The 21,122-nt window shown below is 31.6% G+C and overlaps 2 protein-coding genes across 6 annotated transcripts in view; both read right to left on the reverse strand.

The window, feature by feature from the left end:
* Window positions 1-701, reverse strand: part of drpr (multiple EGF like domains draper) — a 37,132-nt gene extending 36,431 nt beyond the window's left edge. For all 4 annotated transcript variants that reach the window (XM_014358604.2, XM_089590903.1, XM_089590902.1 and 1 more), the window contains exon 1: window positions 334-701. The gene's annotated coding sequence lies outside the window, so the exon portion shown is untranslated. The remainder of the gene's footprint in view (window positions 1-333) is intronic.
* A 13,767-nt stretch (window positions 702-14,468) lies between these two features.
* The window catches only part of Gyg (glycogenin 1), a 28,021-nt gene continuing 21,367 nt past the window's right edge, over window positions 14,469-21,122 (reverse strand). For both annotated transcript variants that reach the window (XM_014358605.2, XM_089591243.1), the window contains 3 exons: window positions 19,610-19,813; window positions 18,180-18,261; window positions 14,469-17,011 (listed from right to left, as the gene is read on the reverse strand). In XM_014358605.2, coding sequence (XP_014214091.2) covers window positions 15,390-17,011; window positions 18,180-18,261; window positions 19,610-19,813 — 1,908 coding nt within the window. In that variant the 3' untranslated portion in view covers window positions 14,469-15,389. The remainder of the gene's footprint in view (window positions 17,012-18,179; window positions 18,262-19,609; window positions 19,814-21,122) is intronic.

A 21,122-nucleotide genomic window follows, 5' to 3' on the forward strand; every position in this document is an offset into this window, starting at 1 on the left:
GTCGGCTACGGGGACAAGGTCTTCCACTGCTCGGCTTGTGGGTCGTCTGCCTATGGGCGACCCACTTTTGAGTTTTGAAAGAAACGTAAAAGAACCAACAAATGGCCAGTATAAGCTCCTTTGTTTATCGTACAGGTTAAAAAACAAAGATATATAATGGAAACGTGTAGGTACGAGATAAAAAATTGCCTATGACTAAAGGAGTTCGATTGACAGCTGGATGGCATAACTATCTCGTGCGTATTTACACGTCCAAGGAGTCGAACGCACCTAAGCTCAAGTACCATCGGAGCGCGAGACGCACGACCATCTTCCTGTCATTACAATACTTACATCTTTGAACGCTGCACACATCCAAAGCTGTGTATACGTTAATATGAAGCTTGACGCGTGGGCCGAGTTTGTGTGCGTATGGCTGCGGTGATGGCTCGTACACTGCAATATAAAGTTGATAGCTCCGGTCGGCTGGCCCTCCTCAAATTCGAATTCGGAGAACTTGAAAGTAAAGACAAATCGGCGATTCGAAACTCACCACTCAACTGTCACTACGGCAAATAATATATTTCGAACAAAGACACATAACTGTTGGCGAGTTCTAGCGAAGTGCGCGAGCACAACAAAAACAAATTTTTTTCACGGTGACCGTAGAGGAGAAATGGGAGTATGCAGAACACGAGTCCGGATACGACTGCTGATCGCAGTGGCATTATGACACTGCTGCGACGATGCTGTTGCTGGAAGAGAGAAAAAGAGGTACAACGGCGCCAAAGTACAATGGGAGAGAGAAGGTCGACCATAGTGTGCTGTATATAAGTACGCGTAGCTCGTTGTTCGTTCAGTGTGGAGGCTACGGCGATCGGTACTTGGGTATCTCTCTTGGCTGGGGCAGGTAACATTTTTATCAGCTGCTGGTTCCATGGTTGTATTGGTGACATACAATAAAAATCGGAAAACAATAAAAGATCAGGCCACGTTTAATCGAAATCGTTTGAGGGAGTCCCTAGATACAACTGATATCATAAAAATACTAATTACTACGATTTTTGTATTTTCATTTGCATATGAATTTTAGCGATACTACAGTTATGGTATGATCGAATTAGTTTTTCGACCCTGAAAATTCTGACTAGCTCCAAAAAAAATAGGGTAGTAGTTTCAATGTATGGTAACAAATTAACACATGATTTAACAAGTAGAACTGTCAGCAAGAGCCCCAAAAAAATGGCAAAAATGTCTGAAACATTCTTTTTGTATCTAGAAGAAAATCGAAAAATGGCACATAAAAAAGTGTTGGATAAAAAAGATGCGCAATTTTATAACGAACAAAATGAGCTATGTTGGGTTCAAATCGGTTTAACCGTTTTTTTCTTAATCGCAAAAAACTGCCATTTTGAGCCTTTTTTTTCGATCTTAATAACTTGCATTTCATACAACATTAAGAGCTTAATTTTAATCACTATGTAGATGTTATAGTCCTTAACATACACACAAAATTTTAGCTTGATCGGATTTAAACTTATTATGAACCACAGCAAAAACTGAAAAAAGGTCCTGTCCAAAAAAGGCCATAAAAAAGTTTTTAGCTAACATAGGTAAATTTTTCAAACGTATTTATCTTTATCTAAACTTACTCTACAGCTACGTGAAACGCCGTTTGTTTGTACCGATGAAAAGTATCTAACAAATCGATGGCAAAAAACGGCCTTTTGCTCTCTGGTCAGTGGAATCAGTGGTGCCTGGAGATGACGTGCACTTCCAGCATGCGTTTTAGGTAATTTCAGAGTTAGTATAGACGAAGAGAAATCCGTTTAAAAAATGTTCCTATGATGGCTAACAATTTTTTTATGGATATTTTTGGAGAGGACCTTTTTTTAAGTTTTTACTGAAGTTCGTGAATAGTTTAAATCCCATCATGCTAAAATTTGCTAAACATGTATGTGTACGTTAAGAACAATAATATCTACCTTGTGACCAAATTTCAGATCTTAATGTTGTATTGAACAGGAGTTATTGAGTTTCGAAAAAATGGCTTAAAACGGCAGTTTTTTGCGATTTGTGAAAAAACGGCTGAACCAATTTGGACCCAATCTGGCTTATTTTGTTCATATTAAAAATGTGCATCTTTTTACCCAACATTTTGTTAATTTCGATTTTTTGGTTTTTTTTCTAGACACGAAAAGCATGTTTTGGACATTTTTTTCATTTTTTAGAGGCTTTTACTGACATTTTTACTTGTTAAATATTGTGTCAATTTTTTACCATATATTAAAACTACTACTTTATTTTTTTCGAGCTAGTCAGAATTTTCGGGATATCATGATTTTTAGCTAATTCTATCATTCTATTACGTTAAAGACGCTTCGGGCGATCTTCGTTATTGGCACTACTTTTATATTCACTTAGGACGCGTTCGAAAGTTAGGGTTCATTACCTAGATCGTTTTTTTTCAAAACCGTACCTAAGTTAACTATAGGTTTTGGAGACAACAGGTACCTGATCCAGAACCAGTACATATTTCAATGCATTGTTGACGTGAACGATTCAAGTGACGAAGTAATACATGCTGGAGTATTTTATACAGGCAAACTTACAGTATTGTAATAATATGCATGCATAAAATTAGATTTTAAAAGTAATACATAAAATATCTGCAATAAAGAGACGTCATGATTTTGCTTGCTCTGAACTTGTTTTAAATTTTGAAAAGTTTCTACCCAGCAGTAAAAACTTTAAAAATCACTTAATAGTTAGTTATTTTAACGTTGATATGAAACACAGTGGTCTATTAGAAAAAAATTTTTTAAATAATTTGATAGAAAATGGCTACTACACTGGGTTTATATAGGGACAACTAGATCATCCAATAATAGTGTAAGAGGAATATGTATTGACAATATATTCATAAAAATAGTTCTGTTTTGGCTATAACTTTAAAAATTAACTATTTTAATACCCAACCACTACCCATTATTTATTGAAATTAACATAATACAATCTTACAACTCAACATACATTGTACCAGTAGAACTATAAAAAAATTTGGATTAATAGATAGCCCAGTCAGTTTCAATAAGATAACGTCAATAAATAAACCAAATAAAACTATGAACACCTTAATCCAGGAATTGTAAAACCACGTAGAAAAAGCAAAATGTAAAATAAACACTACTGTAAAAAAATCGAGTACCAAACCAAGGAAAAATTGAATTACAGAAGCTATTAATAATGCATGTAAACAACACAAAACTATATACAACAAAATTGAGAAAAACACAAACAAAAATTATTGAAGTAAACTACTTATTAAAAAACAGCTTTGGGCAGTAATAAATTCTAAAGTTAGTAAAAAGACAAGATTAAACAACAAGAAGTTAAGTAGTATATACGATAAAGATAAAAAATTTTTTTATAGAAACATTAATAAAGCAAACTATTAAAATAAATATTTTAATAAAGTCGAGAAAGATTTGAGTAGGCGAATTTCTACACTTGTAAGTAACAATAGACGCCCCTCCCCTACGAATAGAAACTCAATTTGTGTATTCTTAACTAAAAAAATCAAAATACAACATATTGTACATAAATGAAGTAGTAAAAAAAGGTTAAATTAATGGAATACATTTAAAAGTACTTAAATATTTAAATGTTTGTCAATGAGTGTTTGAATATTATAAGAAAGTCATTGTTAATCTATTAATCTAAAAGCAACTCAGCAAGTTCTTATTCACATTCAATAAATATTGATAAATACAATTCTTTTTTAATTTATCGTCACATGTAGTTTCTTTTACTATTTAAGGTAGTTGTTTCCTACATCAAAAGTATCTAAAAGGGTATCTTACACACCCAAGTGGCAGATAAGCCTTATTTTTTACCGATGAAAGTTTTAATGAGTGAAATTGAGTTGTGGACATGGGTTGGAATGGAATGGTAAATGATCGATTATCTCAATAAAGAAAGTATTATATCGGTATTAGACAATATGTCAAGTAAAGTTGACAACATTCAATAAAATTTAACGTTTTTTAAGTTTTGGATTTCATTATGGCATGCGAGTGCGAGTACTGGACACAATCTGAGCAAGTTATGGTAGAATCACCCATATCTATATATAAGATTGACATATATATTGAGAAACAGCTACCTTAAATTCAAAAAATTGTAAATACTGTAAATTATTGATCATTACCTTTCATTCTATACAGAAAACAATTTCCATTTGTACCAGCCTTGACAATGACAATGACAATAAACAAATCATATGGACAAAGTTTCTATAAAGTTGGACTATATCTTAAGAAGGAATTCTTTTCTCATGACCGATTGTACGTTTTCCTGTCAAAAAGTAAAAACACCCAAAAAGTATACATACAAAATTAATTAAACAGTAAGTTCGAAGTAAAAAATATTGTTTAGAGGGAAATATGTAATAAATAACTTTTCAAATAAAACTGTACTTAGCTTTTAAAAATTTTAACTGCAATTTTTCAGAAACAAATGATACAGCAGGGCCCAGGGACAGACAGGGGTGATCAGGGGCGAATAAGAGGTCTTAACTACTATTAAAATCCTTACAATGATATAATATAGAAAGCAATTACTACTCAACAAAAGAAAGGAAAGTTTTTTTTTTTAGTGATTCTTAGAACGCCATTATTATAAAAATATCAGTTATTTAAATTTATGTTGTATATACTATACTATACATAATTCTTAAATTATTACTATTATAATGTTGCGATGGTTACCTCAATTTTATTGTAATTTTTTTAAACAGCCAATGTGCCATTGTAGTACCTCAAATAAAAGATTAATAGAGAAAGTAAAATTGTAATTTAGTATTTGTAGTTTTAATCATGGTTTCCTCATCCTTCAAGTTGTCTAATCACTTTTCTGAATTTTTTATGATTTCTTAAATTGACTGCTTCATTTTTAGATATTTTTTCATTATTGTGAGCTGTTGTTTTTATTCTTGAATCATTATAAAATATTAAATTCTTTATACTGAACACTATACATGTTTTGGGTGTACTTCATTGCCTGTCACAATAACCTTACGGCAAGCAGTAACTTTAATCATCATTTACACTAAAATTGTCCATTTTTGGTACTTGTGGCAGTGATAACTAATGTTTAGGAGATGATAATCTGCAACATATTAGAACTTCAGCCAATTTAACTGGAAACCAGTGTTCCATTCGGTTTTTGCGGAATCCTTTTGGTTAGATAAATAGACGTTTGTTGAAAATGTTGTTTTTTTTCTTTACTTTTCTTTAAACAACAGTGAGATTCACGTTAATCCTCGATTCGCGATACTGCACGAATATGCTTGAAAACAATAGTCCTTACCAACTGCAACAATAAATAATTCGAGCTTACTCAAGCTTTGCAAAGAATTATTGTGTACTTGTCAAAAAAAATTATTAGAAGAAAAGTTCACAACACTCAAACTAATATCTTTTTAATTTTTTTTTTGAAGGTGATTTTTATGTAGAATCAACGAGCATGGTAGCCATAAATGTCACAAGGCGATGTTTTATCTTTATTAATAATATTGTCTACAACTTCTATGAAAATATTTTGGAAGAAATGAAATTTTTTCAAACTCTTAAGTTGGCTACTAGTCACGACAAGTCAAACTATTTACAAAGTGAGAGAGATACCTAAATATTCAATATGAAGTTCACTGACAATTGAGATGGTATAGTGTGTTAGTGAAATTGATTCTAGAGTCGGTAAGTTTGCATACTTTTATTACTTAATTAAAAATAGTGACGTATCAAAGTGGACCTTGTCTAACCAGGGCCATTAGATAGTTACTGTTTTTTTATTAAAATTATTAAAAATGAGAATCATAGCCAAAAAACAAATGTTCAAGACTGAATTGCTATATATATATTGTTGCAGTTTGTGAGCAATATTGATGTGTTTTGACGTATAACTTTAAAACACTAATTTAAAAGTATTCAAGCTTGGAAAGGAATCGTTGTAGATCTCACTTCTTTTTTAGAAGAACATTAGAAGGAGAAAAAAGTAATCTACAACACTATCACATTTGAAAAATTATTAAATCAAGAAGCTGAATAAGAGTTTGTTAACAAAATAAAGAAAAATTTATTGCTGTTTAATATTGTAAATCAACGATTTCTTTGTACCTGCAAGATTTTTAAATAACAAACAGCTTGGTAAATATATGATTTGAGTAGCATAATAAACGTCTAGATTTGGCTATATATTGCTAAAAATTAAGTAATTTCAAGAAAGTACGAACACTTTTCATTTGAAATTTTCACATAAATTGTAATTGGTGTGTAACACGTCAATAATAACTGTGTAACCTAAAATAACTCATCAATAAAAAAAAAGATCTTCAAAACTCTCCTAAACTTAGATAAAAAGTGGGGACGAATCAATGAGCAAGAATCCAATTCGTTTATGAAATTTCAAGACCATGTCATCAAAAATAATCGTGGATAAGAGTTCAAATAAAGAAGAAAAATCACCTCCAAAGTGTTATCAAGAGGATGCCCTTTATTATGATGAATATCCAAACGAGTACGAAAAAGGCATTTACAAAACTCATGGACAAAAACTCCAAAGACTGGAGCAATTGGATAACCAAAAAAGTTGTGCATACAAAGTTGGAGAAGTGTATCCTAATATTGATATATTAACTCCAAAAGAATTGGAAGAAAAAGTCAATGCTATTAAGGAGTACAAAGAACAAACCAAAAATAAAAGGTATGGCAAATCGGATTAACTTTTGAATGATGATGAAAAATAAGAAAAACATAATACATGCACTATTTGAGTGCTTAAATTCCGTGCAAATATATATATATATATATATATATATATATATATATATATATATATAGCATCCATATACCTAACATATTTCCAAATTGATAGCAGTACGTTTATATTAAAGCTTTTATAATTATTTCATATTAAACCTCTATTCTTAAATAACTGATCTACTTTAGCTATACTCATTGACTCCCATTAGTTCAATAATTTTCATTCAAAGCGTTGTATTTTATACATGTTATAACAAGCACTACAGGAAAATAAACTGTTTTTGAGTAATTCAAAAATAAATTGAATGATTTAATTCTTGTGAGATACTCTTGATCCTAAAATATACTTACGTTCTCATGAAAAACCTTTTAAGAAAATTAAAAGTTAATATTTAACTTGTATAAAGGTTGGTTTTGAAATCATTAAAAATTTTTTAAATATTTAAGAAATCTTCAATAATACCAAAAGTACGCGTGCACATTTAATTTTAATCCAAAGGAATCCTAGCAGGTGCATGTGATATTACACCAAAGTTAAAAAAATCTCTATGTGCCATTAAATTTATTGCAGCTTTACTTTTATACTTGGTTGTAGACATTTATTTATTACCACAAAAGTACAAAAGATATACTTTATGTTACTGTTTGTATTTTGTTATAAAAATGTTTGTATCTTCACCAAAAGAGGAGCAATCAGGTTCAAAAAATAAAATATAATCGTGTAAAACGAGTGCATTCAAAAGCAACGCATCATTTTCCTTTGCAACATTTGTTTTTTTTTTTTCAATTTGTTTATCACAGATAATAGTACCCATTGCTCATATTTTAGCCCTGATTGCAATGTATGTATTTATTTCTTCCCTTTAGAATTTTTTAGTTTCTTCAGCATCTCTTCCTTGGTCTCTGTTATTCTCTGGCGTTGGAAACGAGCCCATGGTCTAAAGAAAACAGTAATGCCTATTCTCACTGCACGGCTATCTCCCGGTTCAGGATCAAAACGTTGGTTTGATACACACACAACCATAACGACAGTTCTTCCGTCTTTCGTTTTTACTCTAAAGAGCAACTGTTCTGCACCATTTGTATTGACATCTCTTCCCAGGTAATTGTCAATGGTGATGTTGTCTTGTATGAAGCGATATATCAAGATTTGAATCTCAACCAGAGCTACCTGTATAACTGGTCCAAAAAATGTTTAGTTGAATTCGATATGTATGACATTTAAGGGCATAAAAACACAACATCAAGTAAATCTACCATCACGAATTCCTGAGCTTAGTAGTTCTAGAGCTTCTTGAAACTCATTATGCGCTATTTCGGCATCAGTTTGATTTTGAGCGGATGAGAGATTTTGAATCGCTGGCATAATTGGTGATAGACACTGGATCAATGTTGCATCAATAGAAATCACATCTCCCTATTCCTCCATATGACGAATGAAACTGTGGTATAAGCCTTGTTATACACTGTTCAGTTGAACTATTCCCTGAGTAGAAGAAAAAAACAGCTAAATTAATGGAGAAAATGGAATACTGTGTAATTTTTTTTACTACTAACTCGAATACAAAAAAAAAATTCTTTTTTTTCTTTACAGAAAGTAACAATTTTTTTTTATCAATCTACTAAACAATGTCTATCTTCTAGCGTACCATCGCAAAGAAGCTAACGAAAAATTTTAGTGACATTTTCTTTCACTTATACGACAGAAATAATATTCATTCACATTAATCTGCCAATGGAATTTCTTTGGACTTTATTAGTACAGGAGCATAATTGCCACTGTTGTTAAAAAATATTGTTATGCGTATATTATCAGTTAAATCCTTTTTTACTGTATAAGAAAATTCCTGGGGCATGGTCAAGGGTAGCCATGACCACCTTGTGACTTGGTTGGTGTCTTTCTTCAGATTCTTGGGATTGCGATTCGGATCACGGCGAAAATCCATATTAATGCGTTCTAGCAAGTCTTTCAATACTTGAAGCAGCGTAGAGTTGACGTTCTTGTACGTTTCATGAATTTTTCCCTGCAATGCTTGTTCTTCGAGTTTTTGTAATCTCTTGCGATTTTCATCAATGTTTTTTTCAGTTGTTATTGACTCCACGTATGAATCGTAATACAATGCATTTTCCATACCAGGTTGTTCACGAGTGATTCTGGGAGAATAAAAATGTTATGTTTTAATTGTCATTCTAATAAAAACGATGTTCACAAGAAATACATTTCAGACGAAGTTCCAGGCTGTGTTTTAACAGGTAATTTTTCTTTCTGGTTGGTACCGTCATCATCTACATACCCAGTCATCGGTATTGCACTACCAGTACCAGCACCTGTCGAGGTAGCACCAACTTCTCCAGTCTTGGGATCAACCCAATACTTTGGCGTCCCATGTTTCATCGTATTGATCTCCGAAGTCATGGAATTTATTTCTCGTCCCAGTTTCACCGCTGTACCGCTATTACCACCACTTTTTCCATCGTAAACAGCATCCAACTCTTGCAACTTAACCGCCCTGGCACTTTCCAACCGATTAATCGTTATTTTCTTTGCAATTTGTCCTCCAGAGTAACCAGCTATACCATCGCCAACTGGAACAGCAACTGCGTCAAAAATTGAGCCAGCTGAAGGATTTTCAACAGCATTTTTTAGAGCAGCTATAGATCCCTGTTCCTCATCGGTTATCACAGTTGCAGCAGCGTCGTAGGTGATACCAGCTGTTATTCCAGCGGGAATAGCACCAATCCCTAAAAAAATTCTCTGCCAAATTCCGTGCTTCATTATTGCACTTTCGTGTGTATGTATGATTGTGTGTGTGTGTGTGTATGTGTGTGTGTGATCAAAATAACAAGAACCTCCGGTAGCTACTGCAGCGGCCGCCCCACTCGCAACAACAACCGTAGTTCGAGTTGCCGCGTTGAGCGCTTGGTTACCACCTTCGTGATCCCCAACAGCGTGATGGATGGCACCTGAATATAAATTATCGTGGTAAACTTGTTATTTATACCATCTATTAGAGGTTTCTAATTCACCTTTTACGTGGCCAACGACGGGTATGCCATTGGCAACATTGTTCACGGTACCCAAGCATATTTTTTGGGTTTCCAATGCACCTTCCGCGTCACCTGCGGCTAGTTGAACGACAGAAGTTACTTGTGACACCCCTGGGCATTCTCGGACAAAGTTCACCATTGTCCTTTTGGCACCTTCGGTATCACCGGTCACCGCTTGAAGAGTTGCCTTCAATTGCGACACACCGGGTATCCAGTCGACTCCAGGCATTTTTTTTCAGCTGAAAATGAATTTGGCGTGTATAAGCCTGGGTTTTTATCAAGATTTTCATGGACAAGTTTTGAGTTTTAAAAACGATTGGTCTGACGTAATTCATACTTAAGAACTATCGGTACAACTCGTTGTTCTGAAATTGCATTTTTTTTAAACAAGCTAATTGGTTAAAGCACTGCGTACTTTATCGAATAGGAAAATGTTCGCGTGTAAATTAACTTTTTTTGACACGACATCTAATGAAAAACAAATATTATAATTTAAAATACCAATGTGATTTCACCGTCGTGTAATCATAACTACTTTACCCTAGCTATTTTTCTTTACAACTACGATGAGTATTTTATTTAATAGGCTGCTAAAAACTATACTATACTACCATCTGCAGCATAACTGTGTTTTTATTGCTAAAGAAATTACTTGATGGAAAAAAATCTGGTATTAATTTTATTAAAATTCTGTTGAGTTTTTTAGGAGTTACAAAAATGTATGCTAAACACTATGTCTTGCATGTAGGGCACGACCAAACTACAAAGTTCCAGAGCAAAAAGTGTTATTTAAACAATAAGGTTTATTTTTAATATTATTCTGTTATCATATCCAACTGAGTCTTAGTATCAATATGCAAACTTTTAATTCAAAGTAACAAATGTTTTTTCAGCCATTTCAAAACGTTTTTCGATGTATTAAGTGTCTTTATAATAAACACTACAGGTAAAATTGGTCAATTCAAAAATAGTAGTTTTCCTACGAGTTTGAAAAGTCTCTGTTTGCGAACTGAGAGGTTTGCGGCCCGTGCCGAAGGCGAGGGACGTAACGAGGTTCGTAAAGGAGACTTTTCGAACGAGTTCCGGAAAACTGCTTTTTTCCCGAGGAAGTATCAGCCTCCCAAAACCACCCGAGGGCGGAAAAGTGTATTTTTAGAAGATCTACAATTTTCATGTTGAATATTTTGTCTTGAAATCTACTGTTCAAAAATTATATGGTGTTAAACGATTTTTTGGCTATTTTGAAACAATTCTTGTTGATTAAATAGTTAAGACAGGACTTTAGAGAAAAACTTACTGGACAAAAAAGTTTCATTTTGATGAGATCTACAATTTTTGTATTAAATATTTTGTTATATAATTGAAATTTATTTATGTAATAGGCATACAAGGTTTTTTTCGCTGTTGCACGTATTTTGCTTTATAGAGCGTCTGCATTCCAATTTAAGGCAAAAGCAAAGTGTATGATCCAAAAAAGTTGTATTTTTACGAGATCTAAAACTCTGTTTCTGAACGTGAATGAGTAAGATATCGCTGTGAAACTGGTTTTTTTAGCTAAGAGCACTGCACTAAAAATAGTGTCAAAATTTTTTATTTAGATGAAACTTGTCCAAATGTAAATCATCAGCTTAGACATTAATTTCGTTACGAACAAAATTTCAGCCCATTTAGATCATAATTACTTACTTGAGTTAGTCGAAAAACTTGATGACGTACACACGCACTTCCGCACGTACACTATGTGACCAACTCAGATTACCCTTATACTAAATTAAAAATTTGTTTTCTACTAAAAATAGACGATTTATAAGTGGTTGCACTTTTTGCTCTAACAAAATTATAAATTACTCTCATACATTGGTTGAGCCTAAAAATTAAATAAATAACGTTGTTTGTTAATAAGTAAAAACAGTTAAACCTCTATCGTTGTGGTGGTACGTGACAAGAGCCTGTCTGTTAAATATGCGATATACTTGTAGGCATTGCAAAATTTATTTCATATCGATTTGCACAGGTTTAAATGTCAATTATTATTATATAATTTTAAAATAATCAAAATTATTGGTGATTGTGTAAAATAATGATTAAAAATATTTACAAGAGATAACATTAATGTCTGATTGTAGAAGATAAAAGTTGTATGCATATTTTGTTACGGATATTTTTTTTATTCGATCGATAGCGTGTAATATGAAATTATTTAAAGCAAAAATCCGTGAATTTCAAGTGACACAAGCGTTTTTCAAGTATGAACAAAATTTTATAATTGCTGCATGGTTGCATGAGGCATATAAGTAATATAAAATATTATAAAACTAACATTATTAATGAAGTGTGAAGCACACTTAAATCAACTTATTTATACATGTATTTTATAAAAAATTTACTCTATTCTTCGTAATGTAAATATTTGTTTGCTTTGCATTCCGATCATTTAATTTAATAGCAGAGTGCCACTTTACGTCATGATATCAATATAACGCTTTGAATTGTGGGCGGAGGAAGGAAGTATCTGGCTTAATTGAGTAAAAAGCTTTATTCAAAAAACACATTGAATCTATCAAAGGTTTTACAGACATTTAATAATCATAATTAAGCATAAAATATAACATTTAACATTTGATAACATCATTACATGCAATTCAATCTTAAGAGTTCTATTTAAAAAATAGTATACCTTTTTGTAATTTTTACTTAAGTAGCAGTACTGTATTCCATTGAAAAATATTTATTTCAAGTTGTGATGTCACTGAACGACTCTTCTTGCGATGAATTTTATTCAGTATAACTTTTTATCATTCTGATTCCGATGTCAATTTGATATTAAATGAAATATTGAATTCGAGATTAGAGGAGGGTTTGTCCTTCACTGTAGAGTTTCCAACTTTAAGATTTGTTGATAATATCATCACCTACTTATAGATTGAAGATGAAGTTTTTTGCCGTCAACGGTATGCAATATGTCTGTCTTCTACAGTTGTAATTCAAGTGTCGTGACTCACGTTACATACGCACTTGCAACTTTCTGGATTAAATTTGTAAAATCTTATCTTACTTGTGCTGAAGAATATAGTCTTATGTCTGCCACTACTATAGCCTATAAATAGAATAAAATCACCAGATACTTGAATCGTAATAATGCTTTTAGCATCGATTGGTGGATCTTGTCTGGGCAGTGGCGTATTCGACACACTACACGCATGCTAATAGCGCATCTTCCACGTATAGGATACACTATTTTATCTTTTGTGCGGGAACGTGCGTATACAGTTATTTATGTACAGCTCATGGTAGTTTAAATAGAGTCATTTAATAAATATTCATATCAATTCGTATAACCTTTTATTCATATTTAAATGTTTTGGCATACTAAATATTTTTTATAAGAATATTTACCGATGTTTACTTACTTTACTTGAAAAAAAATATCTAAAACTATTTTATTTTAAATAAAATCATCACATACACTTATATTTTAATAAAACTTAAAGTTTTAGTAATACCAAAACTCTATTAAGATAATTTGTCATCAATAAATTACTTATTTATTCTTTTAATTTCTGCTGTTTGTAACAAATACATTTTGTTTAAAAGGAAAGTATTTTTTAGTAGTTTATTTTATACACTGGGAAGAATAACATTTAAAACCTTACAAATTTTCATTCAAAATAATATATTTTGATTATTTTTAACAAGTCTTTAATTTACTTTTTTTTTTTTTGGAGAATAGATTGTTGGGCCACGGAGGTTGTTGGTGCAATGTTATTATTCGACCTATCACGTTGTTTTTTATAGTAAGAAGTCCCTGATGTTTCTGAAATATCGGACGGTTGTAATTTTTTGTAATCGTAAATAGTCCTGCTCAACCAACCAAATTTGTTTTTATTCAGTATTATAACGTATATTCTCGTTGAAAATAGTTTTCTTAACCAGCATTTGCTTGCTTAAAAAAACGTATGAAAAAAAGAATGAGTAATTGATATCTATATAAAAATTGCATAGTTCAGATGTAGAACTTTTGTCTTCAAAAACTAATAAGTAAAAAAATATTAAGCAAAAGTAAGAACTCTTTGGGTAGTGTGGTATATGCGTATTTAGTAATTAAAAATGAAAAATTTGTAAAGCAATGTAAAAGTAATGTTAATAAGGTAGTTCACGTTGAGCATCTTCAACATAACCAGTATAACTACTTTTATAATAAAAAATCATGCGTGGTAAAGTTAAAAATTTTTTTTCGCAATATCATTATTCAAATTTTTGAGATCACAATTTTTTGATCATACATCCCAGTAACTGGTTCTTCTAGAAGATAACTTTTAAAAAAGTGCGTCAAAAGTACTTGTAAAGCAAAGATCTTTTATTGTCTCTCATAACTTACAAAAATTAATTAAATGAATGAATATTGCAGATTTCTATATAAGTAGTTACGAAAAAATTTACTACAAGAAAAATGTTTACATTTTAATGTTACACACTAGATGATATTCAATGAAAGTATTAAACTGCATTTCCAAATTAATCTTAAACGGAAATAAACTGTTTGATTTAGGAATAATTTGCGTTTTAGTTTTTGAAGGAAAGTTCACTTAACAGTACAAGAAAAACAACAAGTTTTTTGGCAATAAGTAATAATATTTTATTAGTTGCTGAAATTTTTTTAACACATAACTGACAATACACTCTATTTGCATTCATAAACATGTCGTAAATTGATCAATTACGACTAGAATTTTCTCTACGCATGTAGTATATATTTTATAGTTTTTAAATACACATTTATGACTAAAAGACTAATGAGTTATTAAAACAAATTTTTAAACATTATAACAACAACTTTGTTCAAATAGTTTTTTCTTGTTTAGTCATGTTTTTGATTTGTCAAATAACAAACTATTGAAATAACAACAATCTAAAGTAGCTTATCGATTCGAGTATGGTATAAAAAAGTAACAATCACTTTAAGGGGTACTAGTGAAATTTGTCGCTCTTTTCTACTTGTTATGGATGATTAAATAAACAGTTTGCTGAAATAATAGGGTTAAAAAAAATTGTATTTTATAAGATAATGTTCAGTAACTATGCCACTCAATTTACTTAATAAATCACACAGTTCAAATTTTATCAAATATAAAAGTCTCATGTTGGTTGATAATTTTTTTCAAAAAGTGGTTCATGCACAATCATAATTTTATATGAAAATTAACCTATTGCAGTACCTGGGCGTCATTAAACACATGTAGAATATCATATTTTTTATAAAAAATACTGCGGAATAAAATGTATGGATTTTAGATCCTGTCAAAAACTTTACCACGTAATCTGCTACAGAAATTTGATAAGATTGAAGTTTGGGGGTTTTAAAAAATGTGAAAGTGTAATTTATAAAAAGAAGTATAAAAGGGTACAAAAATGATGGTACTGGCACTTTTATTATTGTTACTTTTTTAAAGTTACTGTAAACATTTTTTGTTGTGCGTTGAAATCAGTTTTATATAAAAGATATAAATAAATATGTTTTCTTGATTATTATTGATCTGATTTTTAATCAGTTTTTTTAATGTTGGAACTGACTTTGGATTTCCTTTTTGGAGGCACTGGAGGTTCTGTGCTTGAAGACGGTGGTGGTGGCGTTTCAGGAACATCGGTATCTGCCTCCAGGCTTGTCGATGCTGTTTTAGTTAATTTTTTTTCTGTTTTGGCAGTCTTTTTTAACTTATGACCACTACTACCCTCGTCATCTTCGGTACCCTCTTTAGTTTTCTTCGATACTTTTTTCACAACTTTCTTAACAATTTTTTTACCCGATCCTTCAGATTCCGGTGAACTTGGAGTATCACTTTCTGCAGATGACTTTTTTGCAATTTTCTTACTCTTTTTTTCTGTTTCTCCTTTCTCTGGTAACTGGACTGATTCAACTTGAACTTGTTCACTTCCTCCACGATTTTGTCCTTGAACATCTGTGGAAGAAGCTGATTCCTTAAGTTGAGACTCACTATCGGTTGACCAATCTACAGTTTCTGGTTGTATTTGTTTCTGACTGCTCTCCTCGAGTGCAACAATGGCATCAGTATCCAATGGAGGACTGGTAGGTGGCGTTGGCCCAATTATTATCGGGGTATCAGGAATCTTCAAATCTTTTGACCTACTAGGTCTTACAGGAGGCTCTACGTTCGTTTCAACTAAAGAATCTGTAGTTGTTGAACCAATTTCCGAAAGGATCTCACTTTCTAAAGCTGGTTTTTGTTCTTCCTCCAACACTTGAGTTTCACCTTCTTCTCCAATTGTTTTGGTCGACTGTAAATCAATTTTTAACTCAAGCTTTTGCAAAGATGGTACTTCTTCATTTGGCGAAGCACAATCTAGTGGAGTTGTTCCCAGTTCTACTGTTCCTACGTGACTCTGAGACTCTTTTTGTTCTGTTAGAGTAGTCTTCAGATTTGGTGTTTTATTACCTAGATCATGAGCGGCCAAAACACCATTTACTTCCGATGACGTCAAAGTTTTTTCCTCTCTTGGTTCGAGAAATGTATCATTGTCGTTTAATGGTTGTGAAAGTATCACTTTATCCGAAAGGGCACATTCGTCTAGTTGAATAACAGCTTCAGCTTCAGATACAGATACAGCAGATTCTTGAACCGAAGGAATTATAGAAGAAGCGATAGCTTCTGTAACAGGTATCGCATCTTCTGAGACTGTTTCCTTAGGTTGCGCTTGCAAAACGGATTCAGCCACTTGTATAGGTACAGGACACCCGGTCGTGGCTTCTGATACAATTTGAGTCTTTTTTTCTTGGGTTGTCGGTAATGGTCCTTCAAATGTCTCAGTCGTAATAGCTGGCGATACTTCAGATTGCTTTTCAGTTTGCTTAACACCTAAAATTACTTGAGGTTCCATCAATCCTTCTTGCATAGTAGTTTCGGATGTATCTATCGATTTTAATGTAGTAACTAATTTTTCTAATGATTCATGAACACTTTTATCCATAGTTGAAATTTTTTCATTCCTTGTTTCATCAACTTCACTTGCTATGATGGTTGATAAACGTTCCGCTAACTCTTTATCAGTGTTCGTTGGGTATGAAATACTTTCAGAAATTCTTTGGCGAGCATCTTCTGTAATTTCTTGAGCCAAGATTGTTTTTGACTCATCTTCTGTGTCTAGAACTAGATGATGGATTTAGAAATCATTTGTCAATGAGAAGTGTCTAATTTAATTAATTAAATGATATTTTATAATAAAGAGTATGATGATTTAACCGTTTCGTACAAATTACTGTGATGAAGTTCTTAATCAATTACAAGCGTAAAATGTGTTACTTATCCATACTGGTGATAAAAATTTTTGTATGCGAATTAGTGAAAAGCAAATTAAGCGCAGAAGCCAGATGAAAAAATCTAACTTGACGCTTCTTTTTTTTTTTTATTATCTAAATGCTTTTATGTGAAGTCATAAATTTATAAAATGACGCAACAAAGCTATAATCAATTCTTTTATTTGCTTTTGTTATTGGTGTAAGGCACAAAACTATTGCATTGGGAATAATTATGTTTTATCATAGTATTGCAGCATTATAACTAAAGGATGAAGTCAAAATCTTACAAAGTATACAAAGTATCGATTCAATCTATATGTCAATTGATGAAATATTTACCCCAAAAAAGCAAAACAATACAAGACGCAGCTATGCTATCGACGCCTCAATCTGTTAGTTGCTCTGCTTGGCTCCTGTTTTAAACACTCAAACTCAATCAGTTTTACGAAACTCGAAGCATTATTAAAATACTTGGACCCTCATGCGAAAAAGAAAACCACAGTCTGACAACACATTTTTTTTTTTAATCACTCAAACTGTAAAGTCCACTCCAAAATTATTCTACACTCAGTCATCATTCTTAATCTATAAGTATTAAAGTAATGATTCATGCTTGTACAAATAAAAAAATGTACATTAAAAATAAACACAGGTATGGCAAAAACTTTGATTCAAAGTGGTTTTTGTACTAAACTATAAAATACAATGAATCTAACTTGTCATAAAAAAATGTTGAATCAAAACAAAGTTATTTTTTTAAATTGCAATAATATGTACACGATGCGACTTACATCATTGTACGTTATGTTCTTTAAATTCTATACCTGCAATTTCATCGATACAGTATCGTTATTAAGCATGTTGCAAGTACAAATACGCTTGATAATGTGAAAAAAATTAACAATATCCCTATAATTTCTTTCAGTTGTACAATTTTTTTGTTTATAAGCGTCACTTAAGATTTTTTTTTTCTTTAGCGCTTTTCTGACTGGATCGTGGCTCTTTCAAATTAAACGTACCAGGCAAAGTAGCCTCGCCTTCCTCTACAGCTGTTTCCATCTCACTGCTTTTGCGGCTGCTCTTTTTGGGCTGTCGGGTTTCCTGGAAAAATATCATTTGACTTCGTATCCTTACATGATTAAAAAATTAATAATAATAATAAAAACAATAACAACAACAATAATAATAGAAATAATAATAACAATAATAATAATAGTTATAATAATAATAATAATAATAATAATAATAATAATAACAGTAGTAAAACCAGAGCTGTCTACGAATCAACCTTAAATTTTTTGATGTATTGATGTTTTTTTTAAATTTATAGTTCATTTAAGTTCACAATTGAACTTGGTTTTAAGTACTTCTAAATTATAAACTAAATAAAATCGATAAGTTCTAGACTCACTTACTCTATGGATTGGTAATCTATTTACTCTCTAATTCTGATTCATACATAAAAATTTTCTAATTGTGATCAATTTTTCTCGATTTCGTCAAACACCTTTTTATTCGTTCACCTTGACGATTGCACTTCTTTTTGGTAAACAAATTAAAATTTTTAATTCTTACCTATTTTATTTTCCTTTTAAAACCACAACTTTTTTATGGTTAGCGACGGCTAAGTTGTTATTTTATAATTTTTGAATATTTATGCATTTATTGTAATATTTCAAACGTGTAGTATTGAAAAAAACTTTCATTGCGATTCTTCGAAAATTTACACGTACTTGATAGAATTTATTTAATTTTAAAGACAAATAGAAGATTTTTTTTAGATGACATCTGAACATCCATATATGGGCTTTCTTTTCGAAGGAAGACAATACTTTGCTGGCTTATCTGTAAAGTCACAATCACTTTTAAAAAATAAATTGATTGTTTGAACTATAAGAGTAATGAAACGAATCCGTCAAATAGATCATACAGATCAGAAAAGGAATTTCGGCCATTAGATAACTATTTGGACAGCTCTGGATGAATTACAACAATGACAACCAATGAACGTTTACACTTGAAAAATGTATGAATTACCTGAGAATCGGAGTCACAGGTCGCTTTCCGGATGAAATAAAAATTTTAAAGAGTTTTTTTTAGAATTTTGATGCCAATTTTACTTTAAAAATTCGCGTAATTAAACACATACACCAATGTACAATCGTTTTTAACTTAGCCAATTGAGTCAGATTTTCGAATAATGTTTTTATGTGTATATATATATATATATATATATATATATATATATATATATATATATATACATGCATATACACATTTGTTTACACTGATCAGACTTTCCTAATAAACTCGTTAAAGTTCTTAAACTATGATAAATAAGCTAGATTAAAAATACATGCTGCATTTAGGGTGGACTATAATCAAGTAAGTAACGATGAATAAACATACGTGATTAAAATTCGTTAAATTTACCGTAGAAAATTATTACCTTCACCGGAGATTGTTGTCTTGGTGGCGCGGATGCCAGCGTTTCATTAATCTTCCGTAAAATGTTATCAAAACTGTCTCGACCCATGAAATCAATCTGTCCCTGCTCCCAATTTTGCTTCCGTACATGATCCTCTACCGCTCGCTGCTCCTCGGTGCGAGCTTCACCCATGGTCAGTCTTGATAACGCTCCGGCCAGGCCTCCCTAAAGTAGCACAAATATTTTTTTATCCCAAATAAACTTCCAATCGTTCAAGTACTATACAAGAAATTCAGAATATATAGAAATTATTACGTTTCGTACCATGGACGCAAAGGAAAACTAACGTGCCCGAACGGTATAATTGTCGTATGTTTGTCGAATAACGTTTTGCTGACCGTGGGCCTAAGGTGCTAGTTTTTGGGCCCATTTAGGCACACTTCAGACTAGCTCAGCATAGAAATTTACACTTTAGATTGGACAAGTATCCAGTTCGCCCGTGGGCGTTATTAAAGGAGCAAGGCTTTTGCGCTCATGGTAAGAAATAAAATTTTTCGATACTGGATACTTCGAAGCGGTTTTTATTAGTCAAAAATCACTTCCAATTTCAAGATTACTTTCATTCATAATATTAAGATAATCCATACTAGAATGGCTATAATGCGGTTCCTCGTGTTAATAAAACATTAAAATGTTGTAAGTTGGAAATTGTTTATCTAATTTCATTTTTTTTTAAATGTATTACTTCATTTTTTATTATACTAATAAAAGTTATCTCTAGCATAAGATAGCTAATTATGTTGAAAAAGTGTTGTGTGATTTCTTAAATTTTCAATTAAAATTACAGATAAAGATAGTACAGAAAATGAAGCCCCGAACTATCTGAGCAATAAAAATACTTATAACAGAAACTGATGTTATTAAACCAAAAAAAATTCCAGTACGCTGTGTTACCATATTAACAAACAACTTTACCACATGTATCCAAGAAAGCACTTAGCCGTTTTAGTATGAGACATCGCTCGCTACACAACTCTTTTTTTTACAAATCCTTATCATTAATCTTGTTTTATTAGTACCTATTCTAAGAATCAAGAAGATTATATACAATAAATCTTAACATAAGCTACTATGTATGTACAAAGACTACGTTCAATGCATACACGGTATGACTCACATTTGTCTTCAGAACAAAAAGTTGGCATTGTAATAACAATTATGATTGTTGTTCTTTATACTGTATTTTTCTTTTTTTTATTGAAACAAAACTATTTTCGTGTATGATTGTTTACTATCGTTGGTGATTGAAAAAAATTTTCAGATGCGTGAAAGTTTTTAACACTGGATCGTGTAACATGAGTTTGTTGCTGCAAATTTAAGAAACGGCTTATTCATTACACCTAAAATGTCAATTTTAAGGGGGATCAAACGCTTGGTGTCGTGCCTACATTTAGTCAAGGCATTTGAGTGGAATACTTCCTAATATCAACAACGTGAACGTAAATTAATATAACGACTTTTTATACTATTCCAT

This window comes from Copidosoma floridanum, unplaced genomic scaffold (assembly GCF_036245765.1).
Source record: "Copidosoma floridanum isolate Cflo_tuat_1 unplaced genomic scaffold, Cflo_Japanese_pri ptg000013l, whole genome shotgun sequence".
Taxonomy (NCBI): domain Eukaryota; kingdom Metazoa; phylum Arthropoda; class Insecta; order Hymenoptera; family Encyrtidae; genus Copidosoma; species Copidosoma floridanum.